Here is a 25,859-nt window from a genome sequence, read left to right as displayed (position 1 = left end):
GAAAAAAATAACAAGCTCCGACTGGGGGAAAAAATGATTTAAACGGTCATCCAACTCGGCATTCCAACTCGGGTACTCAGGCCTCTTTCTAGAGCTCCGACTTTCCGACCTGAAGATTCACTGACGTCATGATTTGTCCTAATTTTTCCAAGTTCCCAGTTGTTTTGAACACGGCATCTATAGGGATGGCTGAACCAGAGGTAACTCATTTCTGGGTTTTAGGACTACAACAAAGATGTTCTCATTGTTCTATCTGTGACTACAAGCTGGCGAGCTTTATGTCGAACGATGGTGTTTAGATGGCATATAGATGTGGCTAGATGGTATACACCTACGGACGGAAGTGCTTAATTTCTTTTGTCATTTTGGGGAGAATTGTAGCATTTTAACCAACCCTACCCAAACCATTTTCCTAACCATAACCAAATTCTCCTAACCTACTACGTTAATTATCCTAACCTGCTGCGTAAGTTCTTCTAACCGAAAAGTCCATTCTGTCCGTAGCTGTATACCATCTAGTCCTAACCGGTTAAAAGCCCTGGTTGAACCACAGATAGAACTACGTTAGGTTAGGTTGAACAGGTGGATTGGAAAGCTGAGTTATTTCGTTCTAGAGGTAATTGTCACATAAGCAAATACACTGAACAAAAATATAAATTGACAATTTCTAAGATTTTACTGAATTACAGTTCATATAAGGAAATCAGTCAATTGAAATAAATTCATTAGGCCCTAATCTATGGATTTCACATGACTGGGCATACAGATATACATCTGTTGGTCACAAATACTTTTTTTTTTAAAGGTAGGGGCGTGGATCAGAAAACCAGTCAGTATCTAGTGTGACCACCATTTATTTACCTCATGCAGCGCGACACATCTCCTTCGCATAGAGTTGATCAGGCTGTTAATTGTGGTCTGTGGAATGTTGTCCCACTCTTCAATGGCTGTGCGAAGTTGCTGGATATTGGCGGGAACTGGAACACACTGTCGTACACGTCGATCCAGAGCATCCCAAACGTGATCAATGGGTGACATGTCTGGTGAGTATGCAGACCATGGAAGAACTGGGACATTTTCAGCTTCCAGGAATTGTGTACAGGTCCTTGCGACATGGGGCCATGCATTATCATGCTAAAATATGAGGTGATGGCGGCAGACGAATGGCATGACAATGGGCCTCAGGATCTCCTCACGGTATTTCTGTGCATTCCAAATTGCCATCGATAAAATGCAATTGTGTTCGTTGTTCGTAGCTTATGCCTGCCTATATCATAACCCAACTCCGCCACCACCATGGGGCACTCTGTTCACAACGTTGACATCAGCAAACCGGTCGCCCAAACGATCTGCCATCTGCCTGGTACAGTTGAAACTATACTTTTCCAGCGTGCCAGTGGCCAACGAAGGTTAGCATTTGCCCACTGAACTCGGTTACGACGCCAAATTGCAGTCCGGTCAAGACCCTGGTGTTTCCCTGAGACTGTTTCTGAGAGTTTGTGCAGAAATTATTTGGTTGTGCAAACCCACAGTTTCATAATCTGCACGGGTGGCTGGTCCCAGACCATCCCGCAAGTGAAGAAGCCTGATGTGGAGGTCCTGGGCTGGCGTGGTTACACGTGGTCTGCGGTTGTGAGGCCGGTTGGACGTACTGCTAAATTCTCAAAAATGAAGTTGGAGGCGGCTTATGGTAGAGAAATTAACATTAAATTCTCTGGCAACAGCTCTGGTGGACATTCCTGCAGTCAGCATGCCAATTGCACGCTCCCTCAAAACGTGATACATCTGTGGCATTGTGTTGTGTGACAGAACTGCACATTTTAGAGTGGCCTTTTATTGTCCCCAGCACAAGGTGCACCTGTGTAATTATCATTACATTTTAGTCATTTAGCAGACGCTTTTATCCAGAGCAACTTACAGTTAGTGAGTGCATACATTTTTCATACTGGCCCCCCGTAGGAAACGAACCCACAACCCTGGCGTTGCAAGTGCCATGCTCTACCAACTGAGCTGTTTAATCAGCTTCTTGATATGCCACACCTGTCAGGTGGATGGATTATCTTGGCAAATGAGAAATGCTCACTAACAGGGATGTAAACAAATTTGTGCACAGAATTTGAGAGAAATATGCTTTTTGTGAGTATGGAAAATGTCTGGGCTCTTTTATTTCAGCTCATGAAACATGGGACCAACACTTTACATGTTGCATTTATATTTTTGTTCAGTATGATTAACATCGTTGAATGTTTGATTTCCCAGCATTTGATAATGGGAGCAGTCAAGCAAGTTACCAAATCTCCCAAAAATATTTTAGAAAAATGTCATGGACACTGACAGCAGAGGCTCTGTTTTTGGTCCAATGAAAAGGCCTGACGTCAGTTGCCACCCAAGTTATTTTCTGATCAAGTTCGTTCTCTGGTCTCTGTCAAAGTCAGTTGGTAAAATTCTGAACACGAGCCTGTTTTAAAACGACGATTTTGATAATTTAATGAAATTATAATTGAAGACTATTTTAAATACAAATATATCCATCTATTCAGGTAGTTGTCAAATGTTTAATTGAGACAATTGTAAGGGTGGTGACTTTTCAGTCAGTAAAAGATGGAAAAGTTTCTGGCTACAGTAACTAACTATAACTAGCTAACGTCTGCTAGCTAACATCAGCTAGCTAACGTTACCGCATATTTGTATGTTAACTCATTTTTAAGTTGACTAAATAGTACCATTTCTACTAGCTATTTACTTGGATAACTAGCTATATTCCACATTTCAGTAAGAATAAGTGTAGCTCGCGGTAGTAGCTAGCTGTATTTTTGATCTCGTGTGGAGTGAGTTGAGATAGAGTAGCTTGAGCGTAACGTTAGCTCAGCTGAGATTGAGATGCGCGATGTGAATTGATCGATCAGAGCGGGAAAAGTAGCTTGCTAGATAGATATTTAGCCATGTTGAACATGAAACTAGTTGTGTTCTTGTTCTAGCCTGATATTTATCATATGTTTCTCTCAACAGGATGTCGAAGTCTTTGGCTTGTAAAACCATTCATGTGTCACCTGCATTGGGGCAGTATAACCCCGATTCTGTGGAGGTGATCATGAGCCAAAACGGCTGTGTTCCAAATGATCAAAGCCAGATTTTGGGCACTGAGCTCAACCTGATGGAGATGACAGAAGTGGAGTACACCCACCTTCAGCACATCATCCAGTCACACATGGAGGCACAGGTGGCTGGTCCAGAGGGATCTGGAGATGCCCGGTTCAATACTACCGTATTCACTGTGGAAAGCCCCGCACCCCAACCTACGACCACAAACTGCGAAGCAGAATACCCAGCAAAGTCTCCACTGAACACTCCACCTGATGTCATATCAACTTCAACTGATGAGCAGCAGTACATTTTCGGCGACTTGAACCAGGGTGGACAGGTTGACATCAAGGAAATTAAAATGGTATTGGTCAGTGACGGGAATGTTATACCTGGAGAAAGGACCCCCACCACTTGCGGTGAAGTCCCCGGCTCTGTGTTGGCTAAAGTCAGGAGTGCAGTGGATGCGACCCAAGAACGCGGCTTGGAAGCATACAACAACGGTAGCACACAGCTATTGTCCAGGCCTAACCCACCCGCCCGAGTTCGCTTGGAGAAGAGGTTCAACTGCACCCCCTGTGACATCCCCAGACAACAGGATGTGCAATCAGCAGCTCTTAGCAAGAAAGTTTTATCCCTCAATTTTGAGTGACGATAATGTAGGCCTATACTAGCCATACTTTGTTTATAGCTGTAAATTATCTACTACGGTACTAAAAACACGTTGTCATAGAAGGACTGAGTTACTCAATATTTGTCTTTCTTTTACAGTTTTTTGACAATGCTTCATCACTCCAATGAGGCGCAAGAAGCAGCAATGCATCCACAACCGCAGAAGTGGGTGAGGTCAGATCGTGGCAACCCTATTGAGCTGTCATACCCATATGGAAGCATGTTCAACCCCATCGCTGGCGCCCGTCAAGTATGAGCAACATACTACTGATGTTACTAGTTCATAAAAATTGAATTGTTTTATATTGTTACAAGGAAGGGATTCAGTGCTATGTTTTGACAAGTATTCTATTCTTAGGGGTTTGGGATGGTCCCTCATATGCTTGAACCCAATAAGCATCAAGGGTTGATCATTCCAAAGAACTTCACATTCAGCTATCGGCCAGACAAGATGCCTGACAAAGTTCCATGCGTCAACATCCCCAACCCAACAGAGGAGAAAGTTTGGGTGAAGGTGGAAGGTATGTATGTGTCTGTCCAAATTCCGCATGCTTCTCATGGCTATGTCATGTACTGTAGTATTGCTGAACAAAACAACAATTAACACCCTCTTTATCTCTTTCAGATGATGCTGTGGCGAAGACTGCTAAACGCGGTAGGACCCGTGGACCCTGTGCTGTCAAGGCCCCCGGCATTGTCCCAAACTCAGTGGAGGGAAGAGCAGCTGGAGGAGCAGGCACCAGGAAGAGAGGAGGGCCACCAGTGGAAAGTAGCCAGCGCAGAGAGAGGCACAACAGCAAGGAGCGGGACCGCAGGTAATCTTACAGTACCAGTCAAAAGTTTGGACACACCTACTCATTCAACGGTTTTTCTTTATTTTTACTATTTTCTACATTGTAGAATAATAGTGAAGATATCAAAACTATGAAATAACACATGGAATCATGTAGTAACCAAAAAAGTGTTAAACAAATCCAAATATATTTTAGATTCTTCAAAGTAGCCACCCTTTGCTTTGATGACAGCTTTGCACACTCTTTGCACACTCTTTGCATTCTCTCAACCAGCTTTTCTCAACCAGCTTTGAAGAATCTCAAATATAAAACATATTTTGATTTGTTTAACACTTTTTTGGTTACTACATGATTCCATATGTGTTATTTCATAGTTTTGATGTCTTCACTATTATTCTACAATGTAGAAAATAGTAAAAATAAAGAAAAACTCTGGAATGAGTAGGTGTGTCCAAACATTTGACTGGTACTGTATACTCACAGACACACAAACTGTTGCTTGTTTTACACTCTTGGGCACATTATTACTCTTGCTCATTAGCATTCACACTTTTACATGGTACATTTGTCACAAAGTGCTTAACAGCACAGCAAACCATACCTAAACCATAAAAGAGGAAACACACTGACACTTAGTACACACCTCAAACAGAAGCACCTGTCAGTGACACCTTTCACTTTAGGAGGAGGATCCGCTTCTGCTGTGATGAGCTGAATGTGCTGGCGCCGTTCTGTAACCACGAGACGGACAAAGCCACCACCCTGCAATGGACCACCGCCTTCCTCAAGTACGTCAGAGAGGTGTACGGGGACTCCATCAAACAGGTGAGTGCCTGACCTAAGTTGATAGTCCCTATATGGCTATGACCTCACCAACAGACATATTGCAGTGTCATGCTGCTGTAGTGTCCTGAGGCACAGGTATTCCTCCTGTGGTGACTGACTCTGCCCTCTTCCTCAGGAGTTCCAGGGCACGTTCTGTGGCAAGACTGGTCAGAGGCTCAAGCCCAGCAGTGCCTCAGGTCAAGTCATGGTCCGCCAGGAGACAGCAGAGCCACGAAGCGCTCCACAGGCATCAGAGCAGTAAATACACACCTACACCTATTTAATAATTATTATATTTATTATTAATTTATTTTACCCTCGAGTTGCTGTGCTCCATCGGGTTTGGCTTTGGAATGTTAGCTGTCACAAAAGCATCAGGTATTGCCAGAGAGACAGACACATCCATTTGATTGTTTTTTGAGGAGAGGAAAAGGATTTGGGTGTTCTGTTTATTTCTTTATTACAACACCTTGAAAAAATTTTTTTCCTCGAAATGATTATTACCCCCCTTGACAGGGCATGTACTCCAACATGTACATTTCCGTCTTGATCTAGTTGGTCATATTTATTTGATCAGAGATTTCATAAATGTTTATTTTGCTAAAAAGTGTTAAAGTTCGACTGATATTTGAAACGAGCTTCCCTTCCAAACCTCATGAATGACAATAATTAAAACAGGTGAATGTTTTAAGTTTCAGACCATGGAAGTAACATTTCAACATGGTTTTGAGGGTCTTGATTGTCCAATGCAAGTTTAACTGCACTCCAGGACTCCTATGGATCAGGTTAGTGTACATGAGGAAGAAGGAGATATGTTTTTTTTTTATACAACTTTACATAATTGTGATTCTTTATGAGCCAAAAACCTTTTTATAAAAAAGAAGAGTACTTTACTGAAAGTCGTGCACAGGAGGCACTGTTTCTCTACGATAGAAGAGAATGTATGAAAATCTATGCACTCACTAACTGTAAGTCGCTCTGGATAAGAGCGTCTGCTAAATGACTAAAATGTAAATGTAAGAGGAGTTGAAAACGTGGTGATCCACTGACTAGATTTCAGTTTAGTTAATAGATGTAATATAGTTATATTTTTAATATTACGTGCATCTTTGATATCTGCAATTGTAATTTATTTAGAATGTGTTTTATACAGGGTTGTTTAGTACTTGTGGCAACAGTAAACCACATTAACAACAAATGTAGCCTTCTAAATGTATATTGTTCAGTGTTGTTCCACTCTGTACATACAACTCTGGAACTCTTTCCTAAGTTACTGTGACAGTTTTTCATATTACATTGATTATATTAGATATTATAAAATAAATGTGACTTAATTTACTTGCCTTTGTTTATCTCCTGATTGTTTTATTGCATGAACATTCAGTTGGTTAACTTTATGTAGAAAAGAGTAATGTTTTACTGAAAAGTGGCTTTATTTGTTATTTCTTACAACATGGTGCTGTAGCATCTTACTGTACATACAACAGTCACCCACAAATAATAAATAGTATTTAAAGTCATGTATATTTAATAGTTACAGCACCGGTACAAAGTGGATGTGGTCATTGCAAAATAAAAAAGGTAAAGCACACAAATCTTTAATGAGTTATACTACAATTGCAATTTCTGATGCATCCACAACATTTTTTTATTTTCAAAACCTATTGGAAGAGGAGATTTTTTAAAATCAAACATGTAATCATGAAATGTGAAAAAAGAAAAAGGGCAACAAATAAACTTTACAAAATGATTTTAAAAAGCTAGTCTAGCAAGAGTTGGAAAATACTGTGGTTGCATCAATATACAAAATATCTGGGCATTGCCTGTTACACCCAAAGCGCCTTGGCAGAGACTTCATTTTGCTCATCGGCACATATCTTCTTATTTTAAGTAAGCTTGTCTTGTGAGGTAACACCCGGGTCTAAGCAGAAAGGACCTTGACACATGCACATTCACTGCAAGGACAATCACAGTTGTAGTGTTTTGGATAATTACCTTCCAGACAGGGGTATGTGAAGCAAGATGGTAAGGGGGTGAAACAACTCAAGTACATATCTTTACACAAATAAATGGTTTTGAAAAATAATGGCCTATAAGCACTTTTCCAGTAAAGTTATTTTTCAGTTTTTTTATTAAATTGTAATTTACTTTCAATGGTATTTGGAGCGATTGCAGGTGTTCTCTAGCGCTCTTGTGAAATGTTTAATCAGCTTTGTCCACTTCATAGATGGATGGAGTCTAGATTTTTGTCTCTGTTTTCCCAAACTGCTGTTTTCCTCTTGGGATGTTCTCTTCCTCTCAAAGTAAATCTCACATCTGTTGTTACTGTTCCCGTCTTGTTTTAAATACATTCAAGAGGAAATTGTGACTCGTCTCTCTCCTCTCCTTCTCTTTTTCTCCTCCCGGGGTGGCTGGTTCCAGGATGAGGGAAGTAATGTTTAATGGTTCTTGGGATTGGAGGTTTTCCCATGGACATTTGCCCCCTGGCAGGCGGTAGTGTCACAGATTCCTGGGGAGCCCGAGTGCCCGGTCCTTCCTGTCCTACCTGCCTCTCCGGGCTCACCTGGATCTCCTGGGGATCCGTCACGCCCGTCTTTGACGATTCCAAGCACTCCTGGGATACCTATGGGTACAGAAACAGAATGCAGGGAATGAGCCAAGTCTCCCAACAGGGATACACTGATTTAAACACAGGGAAACCGGCACTACTCTCTCCAATATAGGCTCAGGTGTCCCACAAAAAAGGGTTTATACACTGGCAGAGACAGTATACTGATGCAACTCCACTTGGCTACCCTTGAACTTTTATCATTCTAGCCCAAACCCCTCTCACTGTGAATGCACAGTGTATAAACTGTCATACCTTGGTATCCTTGGTCTCCAATGGGCCCTTCGATGGCCTTTCCGATGGGTCCCTTGTCACCCTGTTCACCAAGATCACCTGTGGAAGAGACAGAAAACAATGTTACTGAAAGAAGGCAGTCTATTGGCACTACCAATTGTGCAATAGGCCCAACATAGAGATGGTCACACTTATCTGTACACTTCTTATGAGACGTACAGTATGTTCTATGCTGCAAAGTCCATTGCTCTGTGCTGATCAGAAAGGCAGACATTTCGAGTATGTTTCTTGACATGGACCTGTGTATCTCCTGTTACTTACCTCTGGGACCGGGGTCTCCCAGGTATCCAGGCAGTCCTCTGTAGCCAGGAGGTCCACGGGAGCCGGGGTGACCGATAGACCCAGTCTCTCCTGGCTTCCCTGGAGGTCCGGCAGCACCGGGGCGACCCACTTGGCCAGGGGACAGGGGCCTTCTGAGGTTGGCAGCCAGCTGTGCAATCTGATCTGAGAGAGAAAGGACAGAGGAAGAGACATTTGCAAACACATTCTTGTAAAAAAGGAGCTAATGGCCCTTTTTGGTCATTTAGACAAGGACACTACACCCTACAGCCCGTTTGATCTCCAAAATCCTCACCATCAATCATAGATCCACACAATTCTCTGATGTGCTGTTCGCTTGCCAGTTTACCCTGAAAACAGAGGCAGAAAAGACAGACATTTCATTCAGCAGGTGTTGTCAATCTGAGGCATTCTTGACGCAAGGGTGCCAAGTTTACAGGGATCGAAGTAGAGCCTTATCCCTGGTTACTCACGGGAACACCAATCTTGCCAGCGATTCCAGGCAGACCCTGTTCACCCTGGAAGCCCATTAGGCCTGGTTTCCCAGGAACCCCTCTGGCTCCGAGCTCTCCCTGTGGTCCCACCACACCTTTGGGTCCCAGCTCTCCACGCTTCCCAGACTGTAAACACAATCAAAAATCCAATCTACAGCTCTTGTGTTCACTCAGTAAATGTCAAAGAGTGTGAAAGTCAGTGGAGATGGTCAGTTGTGAGGGATGAAAGTGTTGGTCTATTGCACTCTGTGGAAAAACGTTGAACTTCTCCAACATCTTGATCTGAGGGAATCAGACAGCTCATTTCTTGCCTTCGCCTCAGAGCTGGTTTAGCAGATCATTCTAGGTGACCCCGGAAAAAGAAACTACCTGACTTGTCAAAGACTTTCTATAAAGTAAAAACTGTAGGCCTGGCCATTTCCCCTCACAATAATAAATAAAGTTGTGCAGTCCCATGAGGCGTTGTCTCACTTGATAATTAATCTAATGAACACAACAATAGCTCCTAAGTGTCAGAGTTACTATAGCTAGCTAGCATCAGGGAGAGTTAGTGAGCCACATCAGCGCCTTGGCTGTAATTACATTAATTGTAAGGCAAACTGTGCTGCAGCTTAGCGTGGCTCCCTTCTCTGTAGGGATGGCAGAGAGTGGGCAAATAACACTAAAGCAACCGTACAGCAAGCTAATTAATCCAGCTAATCCTAGAATGTGAGCTGGGAGGATCCTGTGCAATGAGTTAGTGTGTTGCAGTCTGGCCTGGGTACCAGCACTTAGTAGCAACACACTGGCAACACATCAGAGGGAAAAGATAGATGGGAGAGAGGCAATAATAAGGGAAAGAGCAGCTAAAGATGTTATGTAAGATAATGAGACAAGGACAATGATAGACTGGTGTAGTAAGCCCAACTAAGTAGGGTTTTGGCTGTACTCCTAACAGTGAATGTGATCACAATGTTTTTGGTTGTTATCTACAGTATTAGAGAGACAAACCTGTCAGTAAAATATGTGTCAATGTAGAGAGTTGGGAACTAGGACCTATACATTTTGTGGTTGACGAACATACATTCAACACTGGCAAGGATATACTCCACAGTTTGGATGAAGATGAAGAGATAACTCACCTCTCCTTTTTGGCCAACTGGACCAAATTGACCCTGAGAACGAGCAAAAGATTGTTGACTAATAAGACAAAGGAAATTGGATGACATACACATTTTCATGTTGATTGGATGTATATTAATTTGACTGAATTTAAAATATGAAAGATAACTTACAGGTTCTCCATTCTCCCCGGGCAAACCATCAGCTCCTGCCACGCCCTGAACAGAAAACAAAAGAAGCCTGAGTGAATTTTTGAATAACAATAATTGCGTGTGCATGGGAGCTTCCATAGAAAATATAATGTCCATGTATTGTTATGTGCCTACAAAAGTCAAATATACTACCACATTATCTTCCATAATGAGCCCATAAACCCATATCCCCAGCTCCATAACCTTTCCCATTATCTCTTTGACAATATTCTCTCTGAACCCTTTAAGAGACAGGACATCCCCATGTGCAAACTGATTGCTGAATGAAGACAGTAGGCAGGGGGTTACTAAGATTTTATCTTAATTTGACCTTTGACCCCAAATGTAAGGAGCTACTAGTGTATGTACTTACCATGTCTCCTTTAGGGCCTGATGCTCCGACTGGACCCTGTGAGAGAAATGGAACGAGAGAGTGAGGAGAGAGAGAAAAACGGTTAATAAAATAGAGCCAGTGGTTGTGAAGACCAGTAGCAGAGCGCATGGCTCCATAGATGGCAGGCTGTGTGTGCGGAGTGAAATGGAGGGAGGGATGGAGGTGTGGTGGGTTGTGGAGAGGGGCAGCCCAGGAGCTGGATAAAGCCAGGCTTTGTTCTGCCATCGGCTCCTGAACAGGAGGCTGCTTTGTTACCTGGATACAGTATGAATACACACTGCCAAGGCTCCACCCTATAATAATGTTCTGATTCTGATTCTGAGTGAGCCCACACTGCCCAGGTTATGAGCACACACTGCTCTGATCTTAATGGGTCTGGCAGGAGGAGCTATGTGTACGTTTGTGTGTAAGCGCACGCTGCAGTGTGTGATTCTGTGTAAAAATTAATGTAGGCATTGCACTAGGACTGCTGGGGGAATGCCATCTGGGGGACATTTTTGTCTTTCAAAGTCCAGTTGGTGTTTGTGTGTAAATGCAGCCTTAACAATCGTACCCTAACATGTTCTCTGTGTGTGTGTGTGTGTGTTGGTCAGGTCGTGTGTTAAAAGGCTCTCCTCTAGTGAAGGGATTTTCATTGACAGAAATGTCTCCAGAAGATGGACTCTTTAACTCAAGCCAATATTGGGTCAGTTGGTCAAGAGTTCTAATCTGTCTTAAAAGGCATAGCTACAAATAAAAGGCCTTGTTTATTCACACAAGGACATCAGTTTAGTGGATAGGGATGCTTGGGCTTGGAACCATATGGTGAACGGTTCAAATTCCTGGGGTGGACACCACTGTTGGTCACTTCAGAGAGGTCTTTGGCCAGCAAGCATTCTGCTAGGGGTCACACTCACCCTCTCACCAAATCCGCCGCGGATTCCGGTTGGTCCAGGAAGGCCAGGGTCCCCCAGAGCCCCCTTTATTCCCTGTTGAACATGACATAGACACCATCAGAACACTCCAACACTCAATCATTAAATGGATATTTGGTGGGACACCTCATTCCGTATCCTATCATGCCACTGACCTGGAAGCCTTTGCTGCCCTGAACCCCGATGTTGCCCACTGGTCCGACGCCCCCCTGGGAAACACACATCATGTTAGCACAATAGGAAGTACATGACGGCCTAAAGACACAGGAAGTAAATCTCAGCCTGACCTTTGACTTGTGACACATAGACCTGCCTTCCCTCAACCAATAGTATCTGTTATTCGAACCTTACCTTTATGAGACTGCAATAAAGCAGGACAGATTGTGTTTATAACTTTGAAAGAGGAGGATATTGCGGTTGTGTGTGATGAGAGTCACAAGAGTCATTGTTTGTATAGAACTTGATAAAATCACTTGTGTTTGAGTTATGTCTTATCTGAGGAATGCTTTGAAATTGACACAGCACCCAGCTGTGATGGGGAAGTGCCACCTGGCTTTAGAACCAAGATGGTATCCTGCATTCCCTCTCTAGGGTTCTGATGGGGAACCAAAGACAAAGACCCCTCTGTCTCTCTGACCCTCTTTCATTATCCCTATTTCATACATTCCTGTCTTCCCTACTGCCTCCATCTCACTGGAGGAGAATAGCTGTATATAGAGTGAATATAGATAGGTACTTTCCATATAATATTGCTGGGGGGAGGTATGGGACTACATTTTCCTATGGGTGTAAGAACATGTTGTACGTTACTATGCAACAGTCTCCTAGTTAATCACAAACTATTGTGTTTTATCATTTAACTAATAAGTGGAGGTTTTCATCCTTATCCTCTCTCAATCATCATATATTCATATATAGCCCCATGAAGATATGAAACAACTGATTTTTGTTACCAGGAGTCTGTTTTAACCAATACGTTCTAATGGTCAAGAAGAACATTTTCTTCTGCTATGTTGACTACTATTCTGATTGGTATATGGCTCCACTCTACCCACTGCCATCTTTTAACAGGTGGATGCTGCCATGTTTCCATAGATACGGTATTGAACTTTAACCTGGACTACTTACAGCCACTCCTCTGGGTCCCGCCTCGCCCCTCTCTCCTGGGATACCAATGTCACCCTGTGGGAGGAGTCAGATGATGGTGCAGGCAGGTGAGAGGAGCTGACACACCATGACTGCATTGTAACAAAATGACCAACAACACAGAAACCCCTGAAATACCCCACTGCAGCCCACAAGTGCCCCAGAAGCCCATCAGATACATACAGGAATACCTGGCTCTCCAGACGGCCCTGCCTCTCCCATCTCTCCTGGGTCACCCTGGGAAGAAAAGGGGAATGGTTATGTGGTGGCTTATCTTCACTGCCATTGTACGATGTCATTTGTGACATCACTGTCTATATATTTTCCCTGAAAGTGTGATGTAATTTGTGACATCACTGTCTGTATGGTTTCTCTAAATTGTGCGATATCAGTTGTGACATCTCAGAATTTGTGACATCACTGGCTGTATTGTTTATCTTGATTGTATGATACAATTTGTGACATCACTGGCTGTATGACATCACTGTACACATTTATGATATCACTGATTATAACATCACTGGCTGTTTCTCTGATCCTATGATATCAGTTGTGACATCATTAGCTGTATGATTCCATCCTTTCATTACACAATATCATTGTGAAATCACTGGCTTTATGACATCACTAAAAGTTTCTGACATGAAATGACCAATGATATGACACACCTGTATGACATTACTGCTATGAGTCTTTATGACATGCCTATCTGGATTATGTGCATATGACATCATTGGCCATATGACATCACTGTCTGTATGCTGTGCCACAGTCTTTCTGACATCACTGTTTATTCATAGCTGTCACAGTGTGGTCTAATGGACATTATTAGGTAATTCTAGGTGTTTGTGTTGCCTGTTTGACACCCACTGATTGTGAAATCGCTCTGTGATAACTATGATATCCTTCTCTTTATAGCCTCATTGTATACATAATATCCCTGTCTTTATGAAATCACTGTCTTCATGACTTAGTTATGCATTGTTGTCATACTCACAACTCCTCCTTTTGCGCCCTTTGCGCCAGCCTTTCCTTGTAAACCCTGAAACACAGACATAGAAACATGACTCTAGAGTAGTGTCCACAGTAGCAATATGATGCCATGGGACTAGGGACTGGTTAACACACTGTGGGAGACAGAGTTAATGGCTAGTTAGGACAGAGTGGACTGTAATTAAATCTATACTGTGTTCTTTACTGCAGAGCATAGAGGTACTAACTGTTGTCTATTTGAGATGTGAGAATGTCTATAGGTCTATTTGAAATGGAAATCCATACAGAGTACAGAGGCTCCTTACAAAATGGACAGCATCTCTGTCTATGTAGTCATTAGAGTGTGTAAGAGAATCAGAGTTTATAAGGGCATCTCCCAGTAAGAGGGTACAGTGGGACTAACTCTACACAGTGGGACGCTAGATAATGTCATGCTCGATACTCACAGGAAGGCCGTTGGGTCCTTTCTCACCGGGTACCCCATTCCGTCCAGCATCGCCCTGGCAACGCAGAGAAACACTGTCACTATGACATCAAAAATGTGAGATAGCTCCCATTTTGCTCCCATTTTACTTGTGTAACTACATTATCCAGCAGACAAAGTAAAACTACCGCCTGCGCTCACATGACTGTGTTTTGTTGATTGTTCCTAAGGCCCGTACAGAACTAGGGGAAAAAAGCTTTCCAGTTCTCTGCCCGTTCCACTTGGAACGAGCTTCAAAAGATCCTGAAATTACAGGAGCTTGTCCCTTTACATGAGTTTAACGCTACAGTAGGTTAAACATTATGATGGAGAGCCTCCCGAGTGGCGCAGTGGTCTAAGGCACTGCATCGCAGTGCTAGAGGCGTCACTACAGACCCGGGTTCGATCCCAGGTTGTGTCGCAGCCGGCCGCGACTGGGAGACCCATGAGGCGGCGCACAATTGGCACAGCATCGTCCAGTTTAGGGGAGGTTTGGCCGGGAGGGCTTTACTTGGCTCATCATGCTCTAGCGACTCCTTGTGGCGGGCCAGGCACCTGCAGGCTGACTTCGGTCGTCAGTTGAACGGTGTTTCCTCCGACACATTGGTGCATCTGGCTTCCAGGTTAAGCGGGCGGGTGTTAAGAAGCGCGGTTTGGCGGGTCATGTTTCGGAGGATGCATGACTCGACCTTCGCCTCTCCTGAGCCCGTTGGGGAGTTGCAGCGATTAGACAAGATCGGAAAATTGGGGAGAAAAAGGGAGTATAAAATAAAAATCCATTCATTATAATCCACATAATAATTAAAATGCACTCTGGGAGGAGGACACAATGGAGTTGTCAACCGTGATGGCGAGATCATGGAGTGGGCAGTCCTTCCCTGGGAGGAAGACCATGGTGCTTGCCTACGGAGCTGTGAGGGGAACGGCACCTCTTTACCTTCAGGCTCTGATCAGACCCTACACCCAAACGAGGGCACTACGTTCATCCACCTCTGGCCTGCTAGCTCCCCTACCTCTACGAAAGCACAGTTCTCGCTCAGCCCAGTCAAAGCTATTTGCTGCTCTGGCACCCCAATGGTGGAACAAGCTCCCCCACGACGCCAGGACAGCGGAGTCACTGACCACCTTCCGGAGACACTTGAAACCCTACCTCTTTAAGGAATACCTGGAATAGTATAAAGTAATCATTCTACTCCCCCCATAAAAAAATTAAATAAAAAATAAATAGAAATAAAAAAAGGTGGTTGTCCCACTGGCTATCATAACTTGAATGCACCAATTTGTAAGTCGCTCTGGATAAGAGCGTCTGCTAAATGATGTAAATGTAAAAATGCTGCGGGGTTATCGTCCTGCTGTAGCAAACTGGATCAAATTAAGATCCTACATCTGTAGATGCACCACACTTTCCCAAACCATCTTGCTGTGTACATTTATGTTTTTTTTAACTCTAGTGCTTTATGTTGTAAATGTGTCTGCAACTTTGTGTGCTGCTATTTTGTCCAGGTCTCTCTTGTAAAAGAGATTGATAATCTCAATGAGACTAACCTGGTAAAATAAAGGTCAAACAAATCAGCCACACCCTCACTGTGGGCTCATGGGAAACAGAGCAGAGAGCATGTTGGGAGAAAAGGGTGCCACTTTACCTTCTCGCCATCCAGTCCCTGGGTGCCATCTTTCCCGTCTCTGCCAGGGATGCCCTGCGGGAGAGAGAAACACTGTTGGTCAGGGGTCCGAGATATCTGTTGTCATTAGAGATTTGTATTTGAAGACTTACAGGCTCCCCTTTGGGTCCTGCTCCGCCAGGAACTCCCTTTGGACCAATTTTGCCCTGTTGAGAAATGATAAGAAACAATGTTACAGTACCTGCAATTAACTGTTTGTAGCACAACATTAGATCATTTACAATCCCTTGTACCCACACCATTTATCATCATATGACTGTTTAGTCTGCTGTTTGATTAGAAATTAGAGTTATCTGTAAAGATGATGTTCAATCAGACATGCAAATATCAATACAAAAATGTATGTGTGTATTATTTACTCACAATCTCTCCCTTTGGCCCTCTAAATCCCTCTGGTCCTTTCTCTCCAGCATCACCCTGGAATTATCAAATGACACACACAGAGCTTTTTATTGATGGGACCAATGGTAGACACCTAACACAATTACATAAAGACCAACACCAAAGTGAGGAGTGTGTAACTTGTGTAGTACGAGTTATATACTCCTCAACAGACAGTACAAACAAGGAGAGACTCACTGTCTTGCCGATGACGCCAGCAGTACCAGGTTTGCCTCGGAAACCTGGTAAACCCTAAAAAGAGAGAGAGAGAGAGAACGAGAGATAATGCATTATAATCAGGAAAATTGAGTTTACACTGCAGCTCATTGAAGTGCTGGTCTGTAAATTTCAGACAGATGACAGAGGTCTGTGACAAAGACCTTCAGAGGCGTGGTACTCACCCTGTCTCCTACTGCCCCCATTGGGCCCTGAAGTCCCCTCAAACCACGAGGACCCTGGGAAACAACACCACAAGATGGTTAGGGACCAGCAGAATCAATCAGAACCACCATCAGAACCTATCAGAACAATCAACACTGCATAGCATTCACACATCAGGGCTCAGGCAGAAAGGAATGGACAATGTAAACATACAGCCAACAGATAGAAATGTCTGTGTTTTGAGCCACATTAGGTGACAAAACTCACCTGCAGGCCGACAGTGCCGGGAATCCCTGGAGGACCAGGTGGGCCAGCATTACCCTGGGAGAGAGGACACGACACACAGTTAACAACACATAGTTAACATCTGGATAAAGACTTCAGACTAGTCAAATACTCTGATTTTCACTCTTTCAACTCTGATTGATCTCACCTTCTCTCCGTCTTTCCCGAGCTCTCCCTTATCTCCTTTGTGCCCTGTGTGACCCTAAATAAAGATATATATATAGAGAGAGAAGTATTAAAGGAAAGACAGACAGAAGAAGCAAGGGATACATATTTAGAAATGGATGATGAGATATATAGAGAAAGACAAAGAGGGGTAGATGATGAGAATGGGAGAGGGAGAGATACAACAGTTAGTTTTGCTGTCATGTTCCTGGGGGAAGCGGCCATTTGAAGAGCACACATTTCAGAGCTTAAGAAGTCACAATAAGTGAGGTAGAGTGACAACAAATATTTTTTATAACTAACCCAAGATAGACCACATCCTTTCATTTCCAATGGGAGCAAATTAATCATAGTAGGCAGAACAAGCAAGGAGGTGGGAAGAGCCAAGCATGAGCTCAGCAACACATATGAGTCACCCCATTATAATCTCCATTGACGTCAGCACTGTTCCAGTGCTGGGCCTGTAATATTAAAGGACTATGATGTACTTGCTTCAATATCATTAATTATTGAGAGGAGAGTGAGGCTCTTTGTCACGACAGCAACCAAATCACATAACGGGCCCCTTATCATATATCCTTTCTATAAGGTGCATTAATCTATACCCTGAGACGGAAGTGAGACATCCCACTCCTTCATTTTTTCTGTTTCAATGCAAGCCAATGAACTCAACTCAGCAAAAAAAAGAAACGTCCGCTCACTGTCAACCGCGTTTATTCTCAGCAAACTTAACATGTGTAAATATTTGTATGACCATAACAAGATTCAACAACTGAGACATAAACTGAACAAGTTCCACATACATGTGGCGGCAGGTAGCTTAGTGGTTAAGAGCGTTGTGCCAGTAACTGAAAGGTCGCTGGTTCTAATCCCCGAGCCGACTAGGTGAAAAATCTGTCGATGTGCCCTTGAGCAAGGCACTTAACCCTAATTGCTCATGTAAGTCGCTCTGGATAAGAGCGTCTGCTAAATGACTAAAAATGTAAAAAAATGTAAAATGAGCTAGCGAGAGCTTATTGGCTCATTGCAGCATGTATTTGTATATTTCCATTAGGGAACGCCTACTCTGTGAAGTGAGCATGTGCAATAACTCAATTCGCCCTTTGCACTCCTTCTAAACACGCAGTTTTTTAAAACTTTGGCAAAGGGTAAATTCTACTAAACTTAGTCCACTCTGTTCGTAACAAATTATAGCTTTGGAAACAGACAACTGTATTGAGATCAAATGTTTCATCGATGAGAAAATTAGCAGAATGTCGGCCAAAATCCATCTCGCTCCATCTTCTCCCACTGCCGGCCGCTGGGCTTCCTCTCACCACCATATTTGGTAGTGAGTGGAAACACCAACCGGATGCTTCACATTTATACATCCGGTGAAATATCTGTCTCATTGTTTTATCTGTGGCAACAATGTCCTGTACCCACCTTGAACCCAGGCATTCCTGGAGGGCCGGAGGGACCAGGAGGACAGATGGCAGGACACTATAAAGGGGACAGACAACACTGCATTAGGTAAAGGCATGTAGTAAAAATAATGTCATACTGCTGTTCAATGTTGTGCATAGCAATCAGTACAGTACAGGATTCATGTCCTTAAATGTGTTGGGTCTAAAAAACATCCTGACACTTACCAACAGATCTCCACTGCCATCAGGGAGAGCCCCAGGAAGACCCTTAGAAAGGTAGAGAATGAAGTCTAGATTGATATATAATTGAATGAGTAACATTTCCATCTTTCTTTCTTTAAGCATTTCTTCACCCCACATCTGAGGCCATGCATCTCCATTCCTTGTGAAAACTGCAGTTATACTCTAGAAATCCACTAGGTGGCAGTACGTAGATGCACTGACTGATGGCAGCAAAAACAATGACAATGAGAGATTTCACTAATGTGAAGAATCAGCAGATAATGTAGATGTGCTGTACTTACTGGTGGTCCATCAGGGCCGGGAGGCCCAGCCAATCCTGGAAGACCCTCAGGGCCCTGGGAGAGAGAGAGAGAAGAACACACAGGTCAATAAACAGGATTCATTTGCATATAAACTGTACAAAATCAGTGCATAGAGTCACATTGCCCCTACCCTCATCATGTTAAACTAAAATCAAAGCTGACTCTTCCTTGCTGCACCCCTGGTCAGCGTCTCCGATAAGAAGCTCAACTGAAATCATGATCACTCCAATCAGTTCTGGTTCTCTCTCCAGGGGCCTCCCCCCACTCCACTCCACAGAGATGAGACCTTACGCTGGGGTAGCCCACTAACAGGACCCCCTCCGCTCATGGACGTTCTGATTCTCCCACTTGACTACTGTAAACAGTAATTGATGCTTGATTCTAGCAGAGGTTAATTTAAAAAGGATTGGACTGAAGAGACATGTCTGTCTGTCAGAGGTCTTTAGCCTTGGTCCTGGAGTGATACTGCTTCTGGTACTGCAGACTTTTTGTCATTCAGTAGTTAAACAGTTAACTCGCCAACTTGATTACCTAATCATGAATTAGCAGTGAGTCCACTAGATATCCAGTAGTGGCAGTCAAAGAGTGTATTACACAACTGGTTAAGTGTATATTTCCCTGTTTTGTCTGTTGTACATATTTCTTAATTGGGATTGATTCATTAATTGGTCTTAACACTCACCGCTGGTCCCTGTGGCCCGATTCCGCCCGCAAGCCCATTGGCTCCTGGTGGCCCCTGGAAACAATAGAAATGGGTTGGGTGAGCGCACACGCACACACACACACATGCACGCACACACGCAAGCATTCACGTACGTACGCACACACACACACACATAAATGTATAATAAAACACATCTACATGCAAAAAGATCTACGCACAAACACATACAAGAAAAGTGTTTATAATCATCTCTACTCACTGGAGCTCCTGGTCTCCCTCTGCCCTACGGAAGACAGGGGAAGGCATATTAAGACATACATACCCATCAGTTTGTGTACACTCCCAGTTATAACTGGGCATATCGGTGTGTGTCTTGTAGGAAGGGCCCAGCATGTTTCTTGACCATGTGACCTGAAACACTCTAGGCCATATATGGGTTTAGCTATAGACAGTTGAGGGGGTGTAATAGAGGTTATGAATGTGGACAGGTGAGGGGGTGTTGTGATATAGGTGATGTTGATGGCATGTAACAGAGGTGGAAGATGTAACAGTACTTACAGGAGGTCCACCTGGCCCGGGAGGTCCAGCATCGCCCTGTAGAGACACAGACACACAACCCCTCAGACGACTTCAACAGATACAATTAAACATGAGACTAGGTGGGAACTAGGTAAAAAACCTAAAACATTATTTCCATGTTCTTATGCCAAAACTGTGTTTTCGAGAACTTTGGGAGGGGATGACGTGTCAGCATTGATTCATGTATCAGTGAGCTAAAACTAGAGCAACTGCCTTGGTCCAAATAGGTGGGAAACAATTACAATTATTACATTATTATAAAGACGTTACAAATGGAAACAACAGACCCTGTTCTGCAGTGACACTCATATGACCCACAGCAAGAGCCTAATAAAGATGGACCACCCCTACCCCATCCCATGCTTTCCTTATTTTCTTTTATTTTGCTTTTCCTTGCCACTCTTTCATTCCCTCCTCCCTGTTTCCTCTCTGTTTCCCCTTGACCCCTCCTCTGTCCTCCCCAACCCCACCCCATTGGATCTCAGCTGTGTTTGGAGTGTCTGTGTGGTGTGAGGAAGAATAAGACTCACAATCAGTCTTAACACAGTGGTGTCACGGCAACCCACACTGCATTCCACCCTGTGTCCGCTGACTTTTCATTGGATGAGTGTAGAATGGTGAACAACTGCACACACTAACACACACACACAGTAAAACCCTTGCACACACTCACACACATACATGCACACACGTATAGTCACATCACTCACGCATCTGCAAACATATGCACACACAGACATACAGCCACACGCCTGCATGTCTCCTGTGATGTATGGAATGTGTGGTGGTTAGTTTTCCCTTTTCCTCTCTCTACTGTTATTCTCAGTATCTCTAATATTCTCTGCTTGATTTGAACTAAGGTCCATGAAACTACACTAACCCTTGTGCAAAGTGAGACTGAAGTCTTCACTGCTACAATGGAAGCGCACATGAACTACTTGGATTGAACAGTGAAAATATACAGTATCCTTCCCTACTCTCAGCAGTAAAGACGCTGCGTATGGGTATCAAAGAGCATTGGTGCATCTCATTATCTGGTGAATGTTTTGGGGAGGTGGTCGATATGTCTTGACAGGGAAACAGAGTTTTTCTCTGAAAACAGCTTCAGTCCATATTCCTCAGGGGGAGGGAGAGAACGCCCAAGCTTGTCAACCTTCATCCCATTAGTACATGAATGTTAGCCAGGAAATATTGGACAGGTTTTAAGCCAATTGCAGCATGGCACATTTAATCCAGGTAATTAGGCAGTCAGGTAAACACTCACTTCCTGATTAGTGGGACTAATTAGTTGAAGTGCAGAGGGCTGCCTCCACCTTGACCCATTTACACCCTTCAATTTGTGATCACAGGACCTTTTTAACACCCTTTTATACCTAATATTTAATGCATGACTCCCAACACTTCATATCCAGTCCTGTGGTGCTAGATAACATTATTAGGCTCTCCGGCGCTGTAGTGCTTTCATGCCTTCCTCGGAGGAAACAGTATTTATTTTTTCCTCCAGCATCCAAGCTGCAGATCCCTCTATTTCCTACAGTCTGGGCCTGTTTGGTGGGAAGCTGTGAGCATTCCGGGTGGGATTAGGGAAGCAGCGCAAGATAAATCCGACTCAGAATCACCCAATCTCTCATTAAAAACATTCCCACAAAGGGCCAGAGCCTGTTCGACAAATCCGTCCCGATAGGGAGAAAACGGAGGCCTGAGTAGGTACCAGCTTTAGCCCACCAAGGTCTCTCCAAGAAGCTCACTGTAACTAACCCCCTTTCTCTCTATTCTGAAGGGTCATACAGTAATGATACATAGAGGAATGAATGGTACCTTCCTCAGTCCAAGGTCATGCTAAGGTCACAACACCAGCTTTCTGTATGTGTTTTCATAAATTGAGCAAACTGAAGCACCTCGAATGGTTATTGACTTTGTCACTCTGTACCTACTGTATCTGTGTGTGTGTGTGCCTGTGTGTACCTGTGTGTGTGTGTGTGTGTATATATATATGTGTGAGTATGTGTGTTTTAGTGGGTGATTGATGAGGCCAAAGGGGCAGTCTTCAGTTGAGGTCATTAAAGTAAATGGGGCACATCCAGAGGCAAACAGTCAGGAACCCTGGGAGATTGAGAGGCACTTCACTTACCACCTCCCCCGGAGGACCGTCTTTCCCTGCAGGCCCATCAGCACCTGTCAATCCCTGAGGAAGAATCACAACATCATGAAAACATTATTAGACATTATATTGTGCTATTTCTTATGTGTAAATTGCTCAATTCAACTGTTTAGATAGATGGCAGACATATAATGTTCTTATCAAGTTCTCTAACAAGAGGTAGCTATGAGCCAATTGTTCATACTTGTTCTAGAGGACAGGTTACTCGCTCTGTATGCATGAATGCAGGTAAATGTCGGTTCAGTCCAAATCAGTCGACTCCAGGTAGTTAATTATACGATGAGATACATTGAATACCGGGAAGTGGTCTAAGCAAGTGTCAAGGACTACAGCTTGAGATCAATAGCCTCAAACTACTGTATATCTAATAGGTTCTACAGCAACTGAGTTCTACAGCAATTCAGGCAATATTTTACGCATCAACAACAGGACCAGTGTGTATGTGTGTTTTTGAGTTTCTACGGGTCACTTACGTCCACCCCCGGGAGGCCGGGCAGGCCTGGGTTCCCTGGTCCTCCTGCTACCCCTGCTTTCCCCTTGGGTCCCTGAAACATTGGGACAGCTCGGTGTTATAACAATCACACACCCTAAACAATTGGGTTGTTGATCCGTCGTTGTAAAAGGCTCTGTTCAGTTGTTATACTCACAGCTTTCCCTGAAAGTCCAGCAGGGCCGTCTTTGCCCTGTCAATTAAAAGAAACAACATAAGATTCCAAAAGGACACGTCTAAGAGGCATCTGCCTTTTGATTTCAGTCTGACAGATTTTGAACATAAGTTGTCTGTTAATACAAATCCAGTCACAAATGTCACTCGATTACTGTGTGTGTTTAAAGACTAATACATCTCAGCAGAAAGCTGTGAAATATGGACGTCCTTCTGGACATTTTTGTTCTAATAAAAGGTAAATCAAAACACGACTGAAATGAAACCCACCCTAGAGCTATACATTGAATGGCTAACAGTGATAGACAGACTGGGTGTATGAAGTGCTTTAACACAGTTGGTTGTAGTTACTCTCTGCCCTAAACAGTGCTAAAATGGACCTGACGGAGCAGAGTGGTCACATGATGAAAGCCTCCAGTTGGTTTCGACAGGGGGTAGGGAACGGGAGGGGGAGAGGGAGGAGGTGTGATGGGTAATTTTAGATTATCTCGTAGAGTTGGGGAATGTATGAATGAATGGGTCCTCTGTATGGCTGGCTGGTCTTCCAAGCTGTGGTGAATTGACTTTACTCCACTAAAGCAACACAAGTTTCAATCCCCAAAATCTAAAGATTTGATAGACATAAAGATACAGTATGTATATCAAATATATGGAATTTCTGTTATGAGATCAGTAAAGTTGCAAGCTCTGTTTCGGCTCATTAACATTTAAAGGTATTGTAAAAGTTTGAGAACATAGGCCTTATGTTTTTAAGCACATAATCCTATTTCACCTTTAACATATAGTACAGACTTGATGTCTGGTTTAAGTTCCAATTTAAGGCTTTTCTCATATCTGTCATGATTGGCTCTGATGTGTCATTGGCTGCCCTTTAGCCAATAGGAGGCCTGTGTGCGGAGTGTTTAATGATGACCAAATAAATACCTGTGGGGGCGGGCATTGACTCAGTGGGAGGAGTCAATCTGTTATAAACTGGATTATGAGAGAGCATTTGACCATAATTTGACTGCAAGAGCCATACTAAAACACCACTATCAATGATGGGAAATTGAAACAACTTGATCAACCTTGATTAGAAATAGAATATCAGTCATACTTGGATTTTCAATCCATTTGATTTGGATAAACTCATATTTTTCTATTTTTCCCTTAAGAAATTGTAGAAACTTAAAAATTACTTTGATTATTATTAGGATCAAAGAGACAACACCTTCCACATAGGTAAATGTTAAAATTCGTTGTGACATGTTTCTTGATTGCCTCAGCCATGATGACAACTTAAGTCAGTAATTGGATAGCAAAACCCTGCTCTACTACAACACTCCATGTCTGGCTAACTCACATCAGTGCCATCCTTCCCCTCGGGTCCCGGGGGTCCTGGTGGTCCGACTGCTCCTCGTGGGCCGGGTCTCTGCAACACAAAACCATTACCTCAAAAATCAATACAAAAAAATACCCGGAAGACAGGGATTATCATGCTATGAATCTCTATAAAATGGCCTAAAATCAAGCTCCTTATGTCTAACTACTGTCAAAAAGGACATGGAAGGAATGTGGGCATTAAGGATGAAAACAGACAGGATACAATTGCACCAACAAAAAAAAAAAAAAGCCTAAAATGCTTTGAAAGTGGTCGAATAATAGTGTGAATTGATCGTGCATCATTATTTAGAACAAAAAGAAGAGGCCATATTTTGCAGGCTTCAGTAGGCAATGTTATAATGCATTGCTCTGAATCTCCTAAACAATAAACTACAACAAAGTAAAAATAAATGTCCCTGATTCCGTTGTAAGAATGTGAAAAACAATCAAATGTATTATAAAATAGATGGTGCCAAAGCCATGCGAATCAAATAACCCGTTAAACGACAATGCGCAAAATTACGCACAGATAGTGCGAAGATATCCTGGGGTCACAAACTCATAATTTAAGTGTAATAAAAGGATGAACATATCACAAATAATTCACACAAATAGAGTTCACTTAATTTCAGGCTGGACTAATAAGCTTTGGTCTTTCCTAGAGCTTCCCAGGAGCACGGCTGAATGAACAAAGCTGTCATTGTGCACAGGCCACTGGTCTCCAGGCTCTGCATTCCTCAGCCTCAAGGAAAACATAACCCCGACTCCAGAAATGTGCAAGTAAATGAAAAATGATTACTGCAAAGACAGTCTTTCACGGACACCCGTGTACGATTAAATAAATAAATGGATAGGGAGTTTGCATAATCTGCACAATTTGACCTCATTGCTTCAATCGACACCTTTTACAGGCTACAACTTTATAAAACAAAGACAACGTAGGAACTAAATCGTCTATATATCACCGATGTATAAAACTGGGTCAAAGGTGCATGTCAAAATGGATGGTAAATAGCCTAACAAAAGTGCAGGTAGCCGCCTTGCAGGTAGCCTAATTACCATGGAAGGATTAGACTGTCACATTTACACCCACAGGGTAGGCTAAGGCAGAAATTAGGAACTGAATGAGAAGAACCTGTTAGTTATCAAACGCCTCTAAATCCATCAGGCAGCTTACAAAGTAGCTACTACCCGCAACTCCGAACACAGGTTAGCTGATGAAAACAGCAGGCATGGATTGATAACGGGCGCACCAAAGCCACCGCTTACCTGGGATGTAGATGATGTCAAAAGCTGGCACAGCAAAAGCAGCCCGAGAGCTGAGAACATAGCCAT

General features: G+C 43.2%; 2 protein-coding genes across 2 annotated transcripts; one reads left to right on the top strand and one right to left on the bottom strand.

The window, feature by feature from the left end:
• Nucleotides 1–3,010: 3,010 nt before the first annotated feature.
• Nucleotides 3,011–5,634, top strand: LOC311149536 (transcription factor-like 5 protein; the record flags this gene model as incomplete). The annotated part of the gene is made up of 6 exons (XM_084186714.1): nucleotides 3,011–3,729; nucleotides 3,853–4,003; nucleotides 4,112–4,274; nucleotides 4,379–4,568; nucleotides 5,231–5,372; nucleotides 5,509–5,634. The coding sequence occupies 6 exons, from the start codon at nucleotides 3,011–3,013 to the stop codon at nucleotides 5,632–5,634; spliced, it is 1,491 nt and encodes a 496-aa protein (XP_084042840.1).
• A 1,188-nt stretch (nucleotides 5,635–6,822) lies between these two features.
• On the bottom strand, nucleotides 6,823–25,859 carry LOC311150348 (uncharacterized protein; the record flags this gene model as incomplete). The annotated part of the gene is made up of 32 exons (XM_084187755.1): nucleotides 6,823–7,995; nucleotides 8,236–8,313; nucleotides 8,536–8,718; nucleotides 8,849–8,903; nucleotides 9,027–9,173; nucleotides 10,169–10,201; nucleotides 10,322–10,366; nucleotides 10,713–10,748; nucleotides 11,630–11,701; nucleotides 11,803–11,856; nucleotides 12,776–12,829; nucleotides 12,977–13,030; nucleotides 13,791–13,835; nucleotides 14,233–14,286; nucleotides 15,893–15,946; nucleotides 16,024–16,077; nucleotides 16,295–16,348; nucleotides 16,511–16,564; nucleotides 16,714–16,767; nucleotides 16,961–17,014; nucleotides 17,127–17,180; nucleotides 18,569–18,625; nucleotides 18,775–18,816; nucleotides 19,074–19,127; nucleotides 19,777–19,830; nucleotides 20,018–20,041; nucleotides 20,317–20,352; nucleotides 22,469–22,522; nucleotides 22,972–23,043; nucleotides 23,146–23,181; nucleotides 24,505–24,573; nucleotides 25,794–25,859. The coding sequence occupies 32 exons, from the start codon at nucleotides 25,857–25,859 to the stop codon at nucleotides 7,811–7,813; spliced, it is 2,037 nt and encodes a 678-aa protein (XP_084043881.1). The 3' UTR covers nucleotides 6,823–7,810.

This window comes from Coregonus lavaretus, assembly GCF_964263955.1.
Source record: "Coregonus lavaretus genome assembly, chromosome: 22".
NCBI classification, from domain to species: Eukaryota; Metazoa; Chordata; class Actinopteri; order Salmoniformes; family Salmonidae; genus Coregonus; species Coregonus lavaretus.
This window is presented reverse-complemented; position numbering and strand designations above follow the sequence as displayed.